Below are 19,708 nucleotides of genomic sequence, written 5' to 3' on the forward strand. Positions count from 1 at the left end.
TATATATATATATATATAGTATATATATATATATATATATATATATATATATATATATATATATATATATATATATATATATATATATATATATATATATATATATATATATATATATATATATATATATATATATATATATATACATATATATATACATATATATATATATATATATATATATATATATATATATATATATATATATATATATATATATATATATACATATATATATACATATATATATATATATATATATATATATATATATATATATATATATATATATATATATATATATATATATATGTATATATATATATATATGTATATATATATGTATATATATATATATATATATATATATATATATATATATATATATATATATATATATATATATATATATATATATATATATATATATATATATATATATATATATATATATATATATATATATATATATGTGTGATGACACTATATTCACACAAACACTTCGAACACTCGGAGCGCGAGCATTGAAGATGCCAAGTGAGATTTTGGCGAAACGTCTGCAGGATTCCAGTCGGATGCAAGATTTGCAGGATTCCAGTCGGATGCAGGATTCCAGTCGGAGTTCAACGAGCGAACGGATGATATCCCGGAATATAGTGTCATCACATTTTTCCATCCGTGAATCAATACGTGAGAATATATATATATATATATATATATATATATATATATATATATATATATATATATATATATATATATATATATATATATATATATAACTTCCTTAGTCTCATTAGAATAGTGCTTTCTACATTTGAGCGGGAGCATAATTCGCACACTATTCATCACACGCTGTATTACACACGAAATAAGAATGACTACTAACAAACCTAAACTAAGTAGTTTATCAAACCAAAGAATATTAAACACAGGTAGGTATAAAATTATTTTCTATTACGGACCACAATTTTACCTGAATTTAAATTCCGAAAGTTTAGGTAATAATCTTGTTGCATTGTATGTTAATGACCACCCTTGGATAATCCCATTCAAAGGCAATTGGTCACTTTCTTATATTTATGAACAGACTTTAGTAATAGAATTGCCGGTGTAAGGTTATAGATTTAAATTTAACAACGGAGACGCCCTTAAGTCAAACTGGTCATTAAGTAATAGATTCGAATATCTCATTTTGCTAATCTCCATAGCTTCCAACCAATTAGTTTTTTGCTTTTCGATTGATTATGTGCATTTCTGAATTTAAATGAATGGTTTTAACATGTTTCACATGTTAAACTAAATCAATTATAAGGCTTCCCAAAATAATATACAATTTACAAGAGCAGGTAAAGGAAAGACAGTCCTTGATATCGATTCTCTAGAATGTATTACAAAAACCAAACAGTTTCTGAACCAGACATATACTGAAGTATACAATATGATCCCACCGAGTTATGTCAAAAATCTACCTATAATTACCGATTCATCACAGTTTAATGACAGGGAAAAATACGAACTAATAATCATGAATCCTCCCTCCAAAATTATAGTCTCTAATTAAATTACACAAACAGGATCAGGATATGCCAATAAGGCCTATAGTTTCTTTTGTAACAGACCCATCAGTTAAATTCTTAACAAGATTAATAAAAATAATACAATTCATTCGAACTAATTAACAAGGTTAAAGACATTAACATTCCTCCTAAGGCAATTCTAGTTTCATTTGACGTCCAAAACCTATTTCCTAGCATTCCATCAATTGAAGTAATAACCATAATAGACAATATTCTCACTCAGAGCAAAGTCAACCCCATCATAAAACAAGATCTGCTAGATAGTTTAATAGTCTGTTTAGACCAAAATTATTTTGAATTTAATTAATTTTTAATTGTTATTTAATGGTCAATTTTATATTGCGAAGAAGGATTAATTATGGGAAAAATATCATACATAAACATCTTCTAAGTAAAGGATTTCTCTGGTAGAATAGATACGTAGACGATGTTGCTTGTTTCACTGAAAAATCTCTATAAATCTCAACATTTTTTGTTCTAATTTAATTGGGATAGCGCAGTACCTAATTATTTATTATTTATTTTTTTATCTACAAGATGGCGGAGTTAAAATCTTGATTATGATTATGAATTATGAATGACTATTAAATCATTAAAGCTAGTCCCTAGTTGCTACAAATTACCCGAAGTATTGCTAAATGAAAATAAGAATTTATGTCCAAATTGTAACCTGTTATTATGGAATTTTAACGCTCCACACCAAATTGCACAAGAATTATGTTTTCTTAACCATATTATTGGCCTTGCAGTTAACCTTTACTACACACACAGGACGTTGTTATAAATATAAGTTCTGAAATTCCATCATTGTGAATATAACCAACGAATTTTAAGTGATGGTTATTGGACTTCGATCCATTTTAACCAAGCAATATACACGTATATATGTGCAATATGATCTAAATTCGCTAAGCTCTTAAGACTGCTTCGACTGAAATCAATAAGGAATTTTTGGACGACGAAAATAACACATTCTTTTAATAATTTATACACCAAATCTCGCTGGCTACACCGGGGCGTATGATTTTCACAAATATGACATAACAACCGAGTTTAGAATCCCACATCACCATTGCGTGCACAGATACATGCGAGCGGCGTGTTTTGAGACCGGTAGGAGAAGGTTAATGGTCCGGTCCGATACATCTTAAACATGGCTTTGTAACTTCGCCGAGTTTGTTAACGAACACTTGTCTTGAACGTTAACTGTGAAGCTAAATGATATTGAAGCTAGTTCCTGCGTAATTTTGAAGCGTTATTCTGTAATATTTGCGTTTCTCGTGGCACAAAATAACGTTTCCGAAATATTTTTTCGTAAACTCGCTGGACTACGGCATTTATTTTACGGTGGATGTGCCGCTCGATAAGAATGGACGCGAACACGGACGTTTATCGCGGTATTTTTGATCATTCAAATATCGTTCCTTACCAAGCAGACGCCAAGTTTTCGAAGTTATAAGTAAGTAAGCGAATTTCCGTTGTGTTTATCCTGATTAGTTTTGCGTTTTTCTGTGAATAGCGCGATGGCCGAAGCTAAAGCAGATACAGTTCCCGGGTTGGGTTTTAAGGACAAGGAGAAGGCACAGGAGACGATCAAAATACTGGAAGGTCGCGACCCCGATTATCAACGGCTTGCCGTTAAAGGGCTGGTCGGTAGGGCAAAACGCACCCTTACACGTAAGTAATTATACTCAACATTGGCGAGTTAAAAATAAACTTGAAATTTGTATAGCTGAAATTTTTGTTTATCAACGCAGTGGCGCGCGTAACTGAACCGAAGAAAATAACTTTTTTTTTAATTTTTTATAAGTTTTATTTATATAAAATCAATGTTTCTTTTATTGCAACAATTTTCGTACCTGTAAATTATCGGAAATACCGGCAAAATCTGCCTGCATTTTGATATTCATAGCACTACATCACACCTATGAATAGAAAATCCGATTATTATTTGCATATACACATTTGGAGTCTATAATTTAAATTATACTGTGCAAACAAATTCGGATGAGAGTCACAAAAGTATAAATATGACCTAATCCTTTAAAAGTGATTATTTAATTTTGTTATTACATGGACTTGCCGGCTTTTCCAAAAATTTCAAAAGGGAAAACCGTTGTTCCGCGCCATCTCTGGGTCAAGTGCTGAACTTTTTTGATCTTAGTTTTGTTTCAGTTACAAAAGACAAGGAAAAACTGCAAAATATAAATGACGCCTTGTCGCTTTTCGAAGATTGGCTCAAGGACTTCGAATTCAAGAATTTATCGAAGGAAAACCGCGCATACTTACCGCTGCAGTGCATAGAGTCCTTGTTGCCGTTAAAGGAAAAGTACAAAATCAAAAATGAAGATGCGGAGTCTTTCATTAAAGCTTACAAAGAGAAAGCCAGAGGAGATTATAAAAACTTGCGAACGGTGGCTAGTGGCGAAGATAAACCGACATGGGATATTGTTCGGAATCAAAACTTGAAGAAATTACTGAAAGAAATGGAGGAAAGTAAGCCGGACTTGTGGAAGGACGATCTGCCTACAAAAGATCACCTTGAACTCATTTTATGGGCTTACAGTCCAGATGCCAGCAAGATAAAGAAAAATGTGTCTGTATATCAAGAAAAATTAGGATCTGGAAAGGCTGAAGACGATGATGAAGAAAAAATGGAAGTAGAAAAGAAGAATGATGGTGAAAAGAAAAATAATAAAAGAAAATCAGGGGGATCAAGCAGCAGCAGCAGCAGCAGTAGTAGTGGAGACGACGATGACTCTCCAAAAAAGAAAAACAAGAAGGAATGAAGTGCTTCGTCGTTATAACTATATACTACCTTAGCAGATTGTAGCAATTTTTTTATTACCTAAAAGATACAGTTATCTAATGGATTTTTGTTTAGAATGTTTATAATACTAAATTTATATCAATAATTTGGTTGTGTTAAAATTGCGTTCAAATTTATTTTTACGTAAATAAAAATTTTTGAAACGACTTCTAATGATTTGTGCAGTTTTTTCCGTGGCAACCTTACAGGTGCTCTAGATTTTGTTGCTTTTTCTATTATTCCAAGTCAATTTAAAATATTGCACGTCAACAGTTTTGGTTAATGGTTAGCTTTTACTTTTAATGGCCACGACTGCAATAGGTCACTGGGCCAGCTTACGATGAGTGTAACATATACAAATATCCTGAAGAATGCCTTCCTTAAAGAAGGGTCTGGACCAATCCACTTTCCTCCACGTTAATTAACATTTACAAAAACGGGAACAACTTCTAAATAAATTGTCATAAAATGACGACCTTTTCTTCAAACAGCATCAGCGCGCATGGGATATCCGTTCCCATCCGGCCTGGTTACCAGCGTGGGTACAAGACATCCGGAAACCGTGCTAACATAACACATCACAAATCCGTGTACAACCGCGTAAAACGAACACTATTTCTGGAAATTATAGGCACTGCGCCTCTATCACTTCAGATAACAAATGTACAAAACAAAATTTTCTTTAAACGACACTAATTTCAACTGATTTCTATAATTTTTTTGAAACCGGGCAGAAGCAACGTCCGCCATGTGCAAAGGTTCCATCGAAAGTCCTGGTTAATGGTTAATGTAAATGAGACCCAAGATACATCCTGATGTACCATTTGACTTCTTTCTATGCTTTTGGCGAATGACCAAAGCAATCTTGCCCAGCTGTGAACGAATAGTATTATCCTTCTCTTTCTATGCTTAGTGTCATAACTGTCAATTTTTTTACCAGTGGAGTGGCCAATTTGTTTACAATACAAATGTTTATAGATGTATTCAACTAGATAAGCAACGTTCACTATGAAAATTTATCTAAAATTCAACAACAGGGAACCAATTTGATATTTGTAACCTATAAAACGGAGATCGCTTTAGGACAAAATGGTTTGGAAGACGTCTTGGACCAATTTTTCTTAAATTTGATAGAATGGCGGATACAGATTGTGCAAGTGAATCTGCAAGTTCTATAGGTGACGAAGAACGGGTAAGGCGGCTATTTCAAGCTTGCGACGCCAATGGCGATGGTTACATCGATAGGTATTTTAAATTATTGACAATTTATATTAAAAAAATGCAGCATATTTTTACAGCCAAGATTTGTCGGCTATATGCCGCGAATTGTCTTTAGAAGATTCACTGGATGAACTTATGTTGCAACTTGGTGCTGACTCTCAGGGTAGAATATCTTATGACCAATTTTTAAACCGCCGATTAGCATTACGTCCAGAAATTGATGCTTTAAAGGTGTCTTGCAAAGACAACAGCAGTGAAAACAGTCAAGGTTTGTATGGCAATTAATCAATATTCTAATTGAATACCTATAGAGTATGTATGTAATTGGTATAGGCAAATTGGATAGTTGGGAATGGGATTCTGGTGCAAGAGATATGAGTCCGGTTCCTAAGAACATTTCCAAGAAATTAGCAAGTGAGAACTATATGGATGAAGAAATATTTAAGGTAAGAAATGCACTATTATTTAACCATATTATAATTTAATAATTTATATCATAATCTAACATTTTCCGAGAAGTAATCCACCATATATTCAAAAATCCAATATCTAAAATCCTGCTTAACACGCCCACGTACGGCACTTGTAAGTATGGACAGTTGTTTTCATATAAATCACAGCCTTCACTATATTTATCAACCCATATAACGGAAAAAATTCCACAGTTTATATAACGTATTAAACCCGCATTGAAACATTGTTCCATGTATTTTAAGTGTTCTGCTGCTTTTTTGTTTACAAGAGTTTGGGGAACAAGATTTAAATTGTTGGCGCATTCAATATATTTTGCTCGGAAACTTTGTAAATTGGGGTTATGTGTTGCACAGTAACCTAACAATCCGGCTGCACTGAAATAAGCTGCCGATTTTAGCGGTTTAGTTTTGATATCCTGACCCACGGATATGGCCACTTCTTTGTAATCCCTGGCAAGGGTCTTCCAGTATTTGATCCACTTTTCCACTATTGTACCTTTGACTTTTCTTTGAAATGTTTGATTTGTCACTTTCAGATAATCTAAAGTGTTATTTCTTGCGTTCCAGTACTTAATTTTATTCATTTCAAGCCCGCGTTTCAGGTTGATTTTCAAACAACAAAAAATTGTACTTGTGGGTAAGTTTGGTTAGCTTTTTCACCACAGTAAATAAATTGGTCGTGCCTCCGTTTTGACATCGATTTCGATTAAGCAGGGCCGCATTTGGTCCTCTTGTATCTGCGATGACTGGCATGGGTCGTAATTGATCCCTCTAATTTTTTTTATTGATAATTAATTTTCCGCATGTTTGTACAATGTTACTTATAACCCGGGTTTTCTAATAATCCCTACTAGTTAAATGGAAACGGCTAAAATCTCGCAAGGGAAACGCGATACAGGTAGAAGTGATGTGATATGTTATAATTGGATAAGAATGTTATTGGTAGAAATGTCTCCGTGTAAGGATTCGGATCTGTTTACGGTACGTACACTGCTTAACCTTGTCTTGAACTTATAATAATAATAAACGGATTTCGGAGCGACAAGAATCCATTAATCTTAAGTTCGGTTTATTTAAACTGCAAGTAATTGCCGAGGGTGCAAACGACAGCCTGGATTCCTGGCCCATACTAATTCGCTTATTTTTCTTCTGTCGGAATGAACTTTTGCTTTGGTAAATATAAATATAAAACGTTTTCATGCTATTATTACGCCACGGGATCTATAAATAATGCCGTGGAGTCGCCAAAATGAAAAAAGTTTCATGACGAATGTTCTCGATTTTTCATTTCTTTCTTGTTGGAGAAATTACCGACCGCCGAATATGTCTACGTATTGTACTTTAATTTTCCATTTTTATAAATCGGATCCTAGCTTAAGTAGACGTTACGTGTTTTATGTTGATGTAAACTTAACAAAAGTGTATATTTAATCGGGCGTGCAGAAAGAAAAAAGTGTAGTCTGTGACGTTATTTACGTCCCTCTAGAAATTGCTTCCCGAACGAGACGAGCGTTCTGCAATTCAAATGTTTTAAACGCCTCCATTCGAAATGAGCCCGTAATTTCACTTTGTTTAAGTCGGCTCCTCATTTACTTTGATATTCACGTTCATTTACCTGCTATTCGCCGTCCTCTCGGGCTATTGTGATGTGTAATGTGTCACCGTCATTATGCACCTTCAGAAATTATCTTAGAAATCGCAGTTATTCACACAGAATATTCGAGAGGCGAATAGACACTAAAGACCAACTTCAAACCGTTATAGTTAAAATAGTGGATTTAATTATGTATACAACAAAAGCAAAAATTATTCTAATGATCAACAATTACATTTCGCTTGAATACGTTTTGCAGTTTTAATTAATTGTTATAGTTTTAACACTTATGAGGTGACTAGATTGAAAAAAAAATCCAAGTATATTATTAAAAAATTTTAACAGATAGATGCGCGATATCTTTTAACATTTAGTTTGATTTTTGTTAAGCAGAAATTTGAGTTGTCGTTTTTCTATTCCGGTTTTAGGTAAAACAATTATAAAAAATCATTTTTAACGTAAATTTTTTGTAAAATGCATGAGCATTTTCAGCGAACGTTTTTAAACTTAAATTTTAATAATGTCGAAAAAAACATATTCCATAATCTCTGTGACTTGCAAAATGCTAAAAAGCACAACTATGCTGTTTCATAATACGAGAGAGTTATGAAATGTAAATTTGCAATGACATGAATCATTACATAGGGTGGACAACTGAAAATCTATATCGTAAATTTCAGATAAATTGCAATTATATCCATTTTTAAGACCTACATACCCCTGACCGTTCCTAAATTAGGGTCACACTAATTTGCATATAATAGAAAGACGAGTTTTGGTGAATGAAAGCAATGTGACAGCAGCGTGAGATATTAATGATTCTAAGATCAATTAAATAAAAACTTCTATAAAAGTAAGAAAAATAGGAAAATATTGTAATAAATTTTATTATTAAAAAAAAAATCTACTATTTACAATACAGAGTATTCAGATGTCGTTTGAGTTCAGAGAAATCCTTCATCTATTCGTCCTTCTAATTCAATTACATGTTCGCCGCACTTCAAAAGGGTTTCAATTTCCCTCAGTGCCGTTATGTCTTGCTACAAGCACTTGCGCGCATACCATTTCTATAGGGCGTAATTCACAGTGCTATGGCGGAAAACAAAGTTTTAGTTAGTTGACAACAAATTTCGTGCAAAGAGGTTTATTCAAATTTACAATCAGCACATATCTCTAAAATTGCTTTTTATTTAAAGTAAGCCAATGAATGATGTCATTTTTGTTCCAAGAAGACCTGTTTTTCATTATCCATGACTATAACAAAAACATCAACATTCATGTCTTCTTTGTAGTCCACGTGAAAACTTATTAATTTTTTATCTCTTCGCTAGAGTGTTTTTATTCCAGTGGACCATAATTCCATGAAAGTTTGCCTCACGTTTTATTTAATTTAATTTAATAGAACTTTAACGATCTTATTACCTATTGTTATTGGGTAAAGTCATTAACAAAAAAATTATTCTTACTTAAGTGACAAGGCAGGGGGTTCTTTCTGATATATGTCTTGAGTTTTGAACATTTGTGGCAGTGTTGGATAATCGTTTTTACTGTGCGTTTCGAAAAAGTTTTTTTACGAGAATATAAAAATGCAAAACAGATTGTGAGAGTTGTGTACGAAAATTTAATCATTGAGGGACTTATTAAATAAGAAACAAACGCCAATATCGTCGATAAGGGATATTATTAATAGAGGAGAATTGAAGAAAAGGCTTAAACGCAGTGATTTTTAAACTCGCCGTGTAGACAATAGTGACTAGGACCTTATAAGATGGAAATAAATTTTGTTTATCAAAGCGAAGTTGTTCCTACCTTGGATAAACTCAAAAAGAAGCTAGTGTCTCCCAGAGTTGTTTGTAAATGTAATGGAGACACTTGGAGATTTAAATACCTTCAAGAAATGAAAAGATATAGGTTAATCAGATCAATAATTTACCTTGATGAAACATGGTTCGATACATACGGCACTATATGCAAAGGATGGGTTGATTCCACTTAAAACTGTCAGACGAACCCACCTTCAAATAAAGGAAAACGCATCGGATTAGTCTCAAACCGCTTGCTGTTGTCTGTAAAGAATGTTAAGGATTCCAGCTTTGATTATGCGATAATTTAGCTGAGCAGGCTTGGCATACTGTTTTACGCATATAGCTATAAGATAATACTACGGTAAAAAGTGATGCGCCGCAGGTGGCTATGACATTTTCGTAGAGAAGGTGTGGATCTTTTGCGCATGCGTCACTCCCAACTAACCTAATTGTCACATTGCCGTAATTTAATTAAGAATGGACTAATTTTTATAAGAACGCAAAATCAGTCTCTGAAATCCGCATATAATTGGCAACGCCGAGCTAGGAATTGATATGGCCAGAGAATACTAAGTCTGCGACATTGTGGTTTATATTTTTGGTGGGTATGATCTCTCTTTTTGGTTATTTAGATTTGAATCCAAATTGCAATAAAATATAGCTAAATTATTGTGTAAATTGATACAAATATCTAAAGCCCGGTAGACACGATGCAATTTCTACATGTATTTTTAGCATTTAACAATTGCTGTTAAATGTTTTAACGGGGAATTTTTTGCGGTAGCCGCCATGCAGTTTTTACTAGCAAAATGTTTTTTAAATTTTGAGACAATAAACTACACTTTTTAGGATTTGGTAATGTTAATTCTGTTACATTTAGGGCTAATTGTTTATTTACTTGTTTTATGCTAGTTTTTAATTTTCTTCGCTCCATTTTCTAATACCTACAGTTTTTTAATGAAATTGTCAATTGGTACTTTTCATTATTATATATTTTGGAGGCGAAGCTTTCTAAAAAGAGTGGGCGTTCTGTCTATGTGAGGTGCTGGTGTCGATTTACGGGCACCAATTCGGGAAAAAATAGCTGGTATCGTGTCTATCGGGCTTAAAGAATCAAAACACCAAACTACTTACAGAATTATATTATAGACGCCGATCCATATGCTGTAACTCAGCATAACATTAACCATGCACTTGTCGCCAATTTTTTTAACAACGCTTTTCACACCTTAATTCCTTTTTTGCCTGATTTCGGCATATTTTGAGAAAATACTGCCGTAAAAATGCAGCATCCAAACATTGACGACCAGCCAGCGACCATGTTGGTTGTTAAAAGCCGCAAGGCCTTATGGGTCGAACGTTAGAATTTGTAATTAGGGCTACCATTGGTTAAAAACGAAATTTCAAATCTCGCCCATTTGTAGAACTAGGTAAAATCAAAGGTTAGAACAGAAAATGTTACTCCTAGTTTAAGTCCCAGTATTAATAAAAATTTGATAAAAAAGAGAGTTGGAAAAATTCAGTACAGCACATTATAAATCTTGAGCACTCTTACATTTCTATACAAAACAACATATATAATATTATAATTAATTCCATTGACGACTCTGATAGTGAAACAGAAATAGATTTAGACATTTGGAATAAAAATGTAACTATGTGTAGATATTCTTAGCTATGGGTTTATTGTATTGTATATTTAATGTCGTCGCTTTTTCTTAGTGAGTCCCTTTAATACCTACCGGACCCGAATTTTTGGTACCGTCGGCAGGTAACTTCGATAATTGCGGCCAAAAGCCAGCACCATGAAGATTGAGATTTTATAGTTTTACAGTTCGATAATGATTTACCTGTCTCAAGTCAGTGTGTACCGCATTTCAACCCCTAAAGTGGGCCGCTGTAATCAACTGGCCTTTAAATAGAAACGCCCTAAATAAAATAAAGGTCTCTTTGGGTCACCAACCCGTTTATTACGTTTGGATCGTGAAATAGAGGTCTCGGAAGAGTCGTGGTTGACGGAATTATTTTGTAGCGGAGAATGTAGTGCGGTTGCTTTATTTTGTCCGGCCCTTTTAAGATGGTGGAGAAGAAATCGGAGAGCTTTATGTAAATCAAACTAGACGGGGCGAAAGAGCGTCAGACGTTCGCATGGACGGCTCGTTACTTAAATATTTGCCGTGTGTCTTTTTTTTTGATAATCTGAGTACGCCACTAAGACTTGACATGTTATGCATAATTATAATTATTTAATTAACTGGGCTAACGTGTAGGTACTACAATAGATGAGCTAGAAGGTCAGCTGTAACGAAAAACCTAAAACTTTTCTATTGGCAGTAACATTTTTTTCAAAGATGCAAAAACAAAAGAACGCAAAAGAAATGAAAATGTAAACAAAAGTATAAATGTCATTTTACACTGCAAATTTATACTAATTATTATATCTATAGTGTGTTTGAATCAAGAAGAACAATTCAGGTAAACCAATTACTTAAACCTTTCAACCTTTGGACTACCAGGGAGTTTAGGTTTAAGAAAAAAATCACTTTTATAACTTTAAGAACCTCTAAAATATGTTTATGAAATTTTTAAATTAAAAAAATGTAAAAAATGGCTTTTGAAGTTATAAAAACCGCTTTATTTAAACCGGAACACCCTATAGCTCAAAAGGTAAGTTTATTTGAATTTTTCTTCTTTAAATTACCTAACGATTACTACCCTTGAGTATTGAAATTTACTTTTGAAACACCCTGTGTATTGGATTATAAATTACGCTTGATTCCACCACACAGCGACATCGATCATAAAGGCTTTTACCCAATCAGAACAAGACAAAGCTAAACGAAAGAAAAGACGTTGCACGCTCCTGGAACAATTCGTTCCTGGTCTTTCCTCCGGCTAACGCTTTGGCGTAAATCTTTCATTAAACGTTCTTTTCTGTCGCCCCGTTAAAAGATGGCGTTTTTATCCCCAAGGTGAGGCCATTTTTTTCCTGCAAGTCATTGAAAATGGTCATTTGAGTGTCTATACTACCATTTGGGGCGAATTTGTAAGTACAGGTGTGATCGAACAATAGGAGGGACGCATTTGTAATGTATTTTGAATAAGAGGCTACCGCAGAGGATTTTAACGGTGTGAATGGATTTCGTCATATGTCGTTCGGAAGATTAAGGAAAAACGAACGGAAAAATTGATCAAATAGGAAAAAAGAATATTTTATAAGATAATAATAATATTTAATTTGGCATGCATGCTTAAATGGTATATTTAAACTGCAAAAAAGGAACTGAAAACAGTTCATTTGAATCCAAGCGTGTTCTGTTCATAAACGCGCGAAATTATATTTACACTACGTTGGTAAAAGATAACCTATGGAATATTTTACAACACAACTTGCTAATCGTCATATTAATTTTGAAATGGGAGAAAAAAAATAAAATCACATACTACAGTGTGTTCTTTTATATAGGTATTCGACTTTTCGATTTTTTCGAAAAACTCTGCAGTGCAGAGGTGGAAAAAAACCATATATTCTGAATACTTTGTCAGGATATTATTAGCAAAAGTTTAAACTATTTGGACAACTTAAAACTATAATAAATTCTAGCTTTGAAGGCATTTTTCAAAGGAAAAAAAAATAGTGGAAAAAGAAATTCAGTATTTTGTCCCTAGTACATAAATAATAACTCTTAGGTTACTAATTTCAACCTAGTAAGCATATAGAGTAAATATAGATACAAAAACTAGAAAAGAATCATAAGCAAACAATGGATGAATGGATTTCATCTCTAGTTATTTCAGCTTTAATAACAACGAAAATGTTCTATTACTAAGCAATCCTATTATTATTTTGTAAAACCGCAGAGAGATAAAGAAAACATCTATGTCCTATTGTTTTAGATACCACAGTTTTGACGTTTGCTGTATTAATTCTGTTTCTGGTTGAGTAAAGATGTTCATAATTTCTAATAGGAATTTTATTTAAAAAGATTTGGGCTGCTCTTTTGAAAATATAGTTGTCTTGTATCGGGCATATCGGTTCATTAAAAATTTGTATTGTCTTATCCCTATCCCTTTTGTAAATATTTTTTAAAATGCAAATAATAATAAAATATTTGTTTGTCAGCCCACCCCATGCTAAAAAACAAGGTTTTCACTTAGTATAACTCTAAAATTTTTGTAAAAAATCTGAAAGATACTACTAAATTTGATTTCAAAGCTACTCGAGTTAACTTAAAATCTAAGAGTATCATATAATGGTATTTTATTGCTATAGTAACTGAAAGACATAAAAAACAGTTTTTGTGAAGTGTTTGCTAAACTTGTTGCTATTAGACCATTATATGTATTCTGTAAAATTACCTTGTATTTTTTTTTAAATGTTCCCAAGTATCAGTCTCATAGTAAAAACTTTCTTCGTCTGCAAATGCAATAGAGCTTCCCCCACCCATCATTCATTCATTTATTCATTAATATAAATAATAAAAAAATAATCATTCGTATATAAAGCTTAAATTCATAGAAGCGTAGAATTTATCACCATATAAGCAGGCAGCCGGTATATAAGGCGTCGCCAATCTTGGCAGGAGCAATCCAAAAGATTTTTAAATAGTGTCACCGAGAGTATTTTTTAGATTTACTTTCTTTTCTTTATTTTATATTTTGAAGATTTTGACTCTGAAGGGATAGCGGAAGACTCTTTTGCAATGGTATATACAACTTTTTAAGTAGATCTTGAGACATCCAAAGAAAAAACGTCAAAGTAAAATGACAGTCTTCAAACCAAAATCGAAGCTATATTTTTTGTTGTTATATCCGTGTCTTCCTATGGCTGTTTGATTTATTGATTTGAAAGGAAAACTATATGGGAAAATCTGTGAAATGTGAATTTAAAAAAAGTGTATATGTCGTTCGGAAGAGAAAAGACTTTTTTATTAACTTGGTTAGTTGGATTTTTATCGTATTTCTTTCGAAATAGAAAGGAAATAATTTGGTGACTGCCGACTCGTTTTGCTTTAGTATTCACGGCGAAATGGCGAAAACGCGACCTTTAAGTGTCGGTGTGGAAGCAACTATGTGACGTGGGACCATAAGACCTTGCGGCTTTCAACAAACAACATGGCGGCTGACAAATCGTCAATGTTTGGATACTGCATTGTTACTGCAAAATATGTCGAAATCACATAAAATTTTCATGCAAAAAAGGAGTTAAGGTGTGGAAAAGCAGTGCAGAATTGCAGTACTCACCTCGGCGTTTTTATTTTCGTTTGTTTTTTCATTTCGAATTTCCACATGTATTTTTTCATGTAAGCTATTTTTTTTCGAATTTTCGTGTTAATTTTCATAAACTCATAGGTTTAACTTCTTTTAAAAAATGTAAACAAAGTCGAAATCACGAAAGGTGGCTGTTAAAAGTCCAAATACTAATTTGAGATGCGAGATATCGCAAAAGAAACATCTAAGTGCAAAAAATGTTCAAGAAGCAGCTCCTATAGACAGAACGCTCATTCCTTCATAGCAAATCTAGTAAAGATATAATTATGACAAGTGCCAATGGGCATTTTGTTTAAAAAATTATAGGTATTGGAAAACATAACCAAGAACATTAAAGGCTAATATAAAACAAGTTATTTAGTATATTTTATTTATCACTTCGAAGAAGCATCCTGATCCTTACGAAACATATGCATGGTAAAAACATTTTTGTAAAAAGTTTGGCCATATTGTTTGTTGCGTCACAATTTAAAAAACGAAATTCGTAATAAGCAGGCATATTTTGCTCAAAAAAATTGCACTGTGTCCGCCATCAAAAAAGTGACAGTTAAAAATTGTTATAGTTTGGCACAGGGCACAGACCGTTCTGCGACAATTGTAATTACTTAACTCTGCGTTGCCAATTATGTTCATATTTCAAAGATTAATTTTGCTTTATAAAAATTAATCAATTTTCCGGAAAAATTACTGCAATGTCACAACTTGGTCAGTTGGGGGGTTTCGCATGCGCAAACGATCCATACTTTCTCTACGAAACAATCATAGCCACCTGCGGCGCAATTTTTACCGAAATAGGGCGCCACTATATTATCTTATAGTTATATGGTGTCGGAAAACTACCCCGACCTACATCGCGAAATGTTCCCTATAGAAAACCTGAAGCAACGCCGTCGCGGTAGGGTTTCTGAACGGCGGCAGCGGCTATCCGAAACGCGTTACGTAATAGAACTACGACGCCCATAGCGTAGTGCATCGCGACGTTCCGCGTCGCGACGATACCGTCTTTCGCCGTACCCCCACGCGCCGACAGCGTCCGGTCTGACGATCTGTCTGTTTCGGTGACTTCCCCGCCGTTTGTCATTTGTTTATGCGGTGCGTGTCAATACGCACATCGAAGGCAGCCGCGATTTCCGATCGGGTCCGAATCGCGACGGGGCGTCGAAAAATGTGGGTCGTCGATTAAATTGCGTCGTGACGCCGGCGACCGACCGTTTCGTTGATGCGGTTTTGTTTTGATCGGTGGTGCGCGTTTGGGTTGACCTTGTGACGGATTTTTGCGTTAAATTTTTGTGAGGTGACAGGGGAGTTCAGTGGGGAAGAGCGTTCTTTTAGGACAGTGTGTCCCACTTAAGAACTGTACACCCTTGTAAAATCTTTGTTTATGTTTCGATTTTGATATTTTTTTGTTGTTATATAGATCTCTCAAAAACGCAGTCAAACCTTATTATATCAACCTGAAGTCATGGCTAACTGGGACTAATTTTTGATGTCCAATATCGAGGACTACATAAAACCAAACTATACTTATTTTCGTGCATTTCGAATACAGGGTGCTCGAAATATCGCGGACGCCTCGCTTGGGTATAATGTTTGTTGTTTGTGGCTCAATTTTGATCATTCTTTTTTGTTGGATACATTTGACTGAAGGATACTAACGATTTTCTTAAAATTAAATGTGATTATAGAGGATTATATATGCTTTACAATGCTGTATTTTTTAATTAAAAAGGATTTTTAATTCTCCTCTAATAATAAAAATAACAGATATATCAAAATCAATTGACGATTTGTAAACCAAAGTTATATTTTAATTTTGTTTACGTCTTTTCGAAATTTGTATAATTAAAATTTGTAACATCTTAAAATCACACACAAAATAATCGTTATTTACAAGGTTTACAATATATATTTTTTAATATTAAAAACTTTGGTCATTGGTCTAGTTACTTTTAGGTAGTCCTGAACACGAATCTGTTGTCATCTTCAATTTTAAAAAATATCTAAAAGTACTTCTCGATTTTCCGCTTCGGAAAAAACTGTTCATATCTCTTTACTAAGACCTATCCAGCAAAAAAGAATTATCAAAATTGAGCCATAAACAAACATTCTACAGGAGTAATGCCTAAGCGAACATCATGAAAATTTGTATAATTTGTTTTTATGTAGTCCTCAATAAGAATTCGTTGACGCTTTAAAATTTTTGACAGAACAACAAAAAAATATCAAAATCAAACCGCAATCAAAGATTTTACAACGATGTATAGCCTTCAGCGGAGCGCAAACGATATTTCAAACACTAAGAATTCGTTAAAAAAATCCCTACTCTCTCTTCTCGCTCTTTTGTTAAATAGTGTCATTTGGTTATGACTTTAAGTTGAAGCCATAAGGAAAACAAGGTTTTAGTGCATTTTCAGAGACCTATACAACAAAAAATCAAATCGAACCACAAAGGTGTACAGTTCTTAAGTGGGACAGCTTCCTATTACGGGATTCTTTTAATCTCCATAAAAGTTTATTTGGTCGAAAAGATTGTTTGAATGCGCAGCGTGCCATGAAACTGACTACTATTATACAGGGTATCTCATAAATATCTCGTGGCACACAACTTCCTTATTTTAAGTGGGACTCCCCGTATTTATTTTTTTTAAATCTTAATTTTGATTAATGATTATTTCAAAAAAATTGCCGCATGTAAGGTGTTGAAACACAACACCCTGTATATTATAGGCCTTAGTCCTTTCCCTATACCTGCGGCCAGTATATCTTGTTAATTCACATTGTTAGCATTGATTTCGAAAAAAATTGTCATGCTTTTGCTTCTATTTATATCAAAGGAAACCCCTTTCACTATTTTTAACTGTTGATAAATGCTCATTCATTTGACAATTGCGTTATTTTAAAAGTTTAAAATTTGTAAATTATTTTATTATCAGATACAAAATTGTTTTGGATTACTTGAATATGTTCTTCCCCAAACCTATTTTCAAAAAAAATTTTATTATTACATATTTTCTATTTTAGTGTGATGTGATGAAGTGAATAATACAAAATGAAAGTAAACGAAAGTATTACAATAATTGCTTCTATAGACAGATGAATTGTTGAAACACAACAAACTCTAATGTTTTTCCTGTACTTTGTACAGGCCTAGAGTGCACAAATTATTTTATACAGCTACGGAGCGGAAAATTCAAGGGCTACAAATCGGGTTATCTGGATGGCGAGTTTCAGAGTTCATTAATGCCTTTGCAAACACAACCAAGAACATGTCTAACTTGGTCAAATTCAATACTGATCAGAAAGAACTTTTTCGGTTTGATTGACTTGAAAACACGAAAACATTGAAAATAGGCATAGGGAAATATATATGCAGTATGTATGCAATAAATCTATTTTCGTAATCAATTTCGAAAAAGATAATTTTTGAGTTTGACTTTGTGGTTCAATAATCCAAATAATTCAAAATTTTTACATTAATCAAGATATCTATTTTTGTTATTTATGCAGGAAGAATCCGAAAGTATTTCAAATAGTGTCGTCAAAAGTATTTTTTTAGATTTACTCTCTTAACATTTTTTTTCGGTTTATTTTTTATTTTGAAGATTTTGACTCTGAAGGGATAACGGAGGGCTATTTTTACAATGAATGTTTTTGATGGTCTGCGTTAAATATCCACTTATCGTCAATACAACTTCTTAAGCAATGCCTGAGACCTCCAAGGAAAAAACGTCAAAGTAAAATGACAGTGTTCAAAACAAAATGGAAGCTATGTGTTTGCTTTTATATTCGTTTGTTTCTGTGGCTACAAATGCTGGTTTATTGATGTAAAATTAAAACTAAATGACAAACCCGGTGTTTTTTTCATTAGTAATGTGAATTTTAAAAAATGATTTTCTGTATAATGTGTTGCCGATCTGAAATTTTCTCCACTCCATGTGAATTTAAATTTAACGTAAACACTTATAAATTTTCATCCTCAGTATAGATTACACATCACACAATAAAAAAATAATCCTTAATGGCTTACTGGCGATAATTGTAACTTACATTTTTGAATTTAACGTAACTGAAGCCGTTTAGGAAATAATTTATACATATATTCTCAATTAAGGTTCTTTCGCAAAAAACGTGGAAAAAACTAAAAAACCAAGAAAGTCGTCGGCTCCTGTGGATGTACCAAAAACCTGCTGAGGTGACCAATTAAAACGCTTATTCTTGACAGATCACCATGGCAACAGATGAATTTTAGCGGTCATTTTTTCCTCGTGTGAATTATGCTGGAAGTTTTTATACAAACATGCGTTGCTATGGAAATCTGTCAACAAAATCAATTTTGGATTTGTTGGTCGTGCGAAATTTTCTTACCTGATCCGGAAATAATTTGACCTCTAGTGGTATTACTGGTAAAAAGAGGCCTTCTAGACCTTATCACGTAGGTCCTGAAACAGATCCAGGGTCGGCTTGATAATCTGTTCGCGTACACATTAATCAATGTATATGAAATGTATCAAAATGAAAAGTTTATTGCAGTTATAACACCAACTAACCAAAAATATTTGGTTAATTCGCGGCGACCACCCTGTTCGCAATATCAACGAACCTGTCTCGCGATCGTTAAAGCACGTCATTGCAAATCAGTTCACGTATATACGCGTTGCATACCGAGCGACAAAAATGTCAGAAAAATAATCTCCACCGGAAAGGGAAAAATGGAAATTCTCCACGATGACGACGCGACCGTCTAACCATATTTATGCAGCTGGTTTCGATGCGAATGACGCAAACGAATCTAAGTTTTTGCTTAACTGGATCGTGTTTCCTATTAGGTGCCCGGCCCGTTACATATACAGGGTGTTTGCTTATATTCCGACAACTTATCTACAGGAATTTTCGAACAATCATTATCTCTCAGAGGGCTAACAACCGCGGTACATCTTAATAAATAAAGCCCTGGC

General features: G+C 33.4%; 3 protein-coding genes across 8 annotated transcripts in view; 2 read left to right on the forward strand and 1 right to left on the reverse strand.

The window, feature by feature from the left end:
- The first annotated feature begins 2,886 nt into the window (after positions 1–2,886).
- LOC132700769 (uncharacterized) lies at positions 2,887–4,551 on the forward strand. 2 transcript variants are annotated; one of them, XM_060668293.1, is made up of 3 exons: positions 2,887–3,039; positions 3,100–3,257; positions 3,756–4,551. In XM_060668293.1, exons 2-3 carry the CDS (start codon positions 3,104–3,106, stop codon positions 4,367–4,369), a joined length of 768 nt encoding a protein of 255 aa, XP_060524276.1. In that variant the 5' UTR covers positions 2,887–3,039; positions 3,100–3,103; the 3' UTR covers positions 4,370–4,551. The 2 variants fall into 2 exon arrangements, with proteins under 2 accessions (XP_060524276.1, XP_060524277.1); XM_060668294.1 differs by having other exon boundaries at positions 2,953–3,039; positions 3,078–3,257.
- A 771-nt stretch (positions 4,552–5,322) lies between these two features.
- LOC132701299 (colorectal mutant cancer protein) overlaps positions 5,323–19,708 on the forward strand; it is a 50,262-nt gene continuing 35,876 nt past the window's right edge. Inside the window, exons 1-3 of one of the 5 annotated variants that reach the window (XM_060669098.1) lie at positions 5,323–5,634; positions 5,688–5,878; positions 5,944–6,056. In XM_060669098.1, coding sequence (XP_060525081.1) covers positions 5,525–5,634; positions 5,688–5,878; positions 5,944–6,056 — 414 coding nt within the window. In that variant the 5' untranslated portion in view covers positions 5,323–5,524. Of the gene's footprint in view, positions 5,635–5,687; positions 5,879–5,943; positions 6,057–15,695; positions 16,064–19,708 lie in introns of those variants that run through there. The other 4 variants (XM_060669102.1, XM_060669100.1, XM_060669099.1 and 1 more) reach the window with 4 other exon arrangements.
- LOC132701301 (mitochondrial import inner membrane translocase subunit Tim29) lies at positions 6,092–6,735 on the reverse strand. The gene has a single exon (XM_060669104.1). It carries the CDS (start codon positions 6,665–6,667, stop codon positions 6,092–6,094), a length of 576 nt encoding a protein of 191 aa, XP_060525087.1. The 5' UTR covers positions 6,668–6,735.

This window comes from Cylas formicarius, unplaced genomic scaffold (genome assembly GCF_029955315.1).
Source record: "Cylas formicarius isolate icCylForm1 unplaced genomic scaffold, icCylForm1.1 PGA_scaffold_4__25_contigs__length_36172078, whole genome shotgun sequence".
NCBI classification, from domain to species: domain Eukaryota; kingdom Metazoa; phylum Arthropoda; class Insecta; order Coleoptera; family Brentidae; genus Cylas; species Cylas formicarius.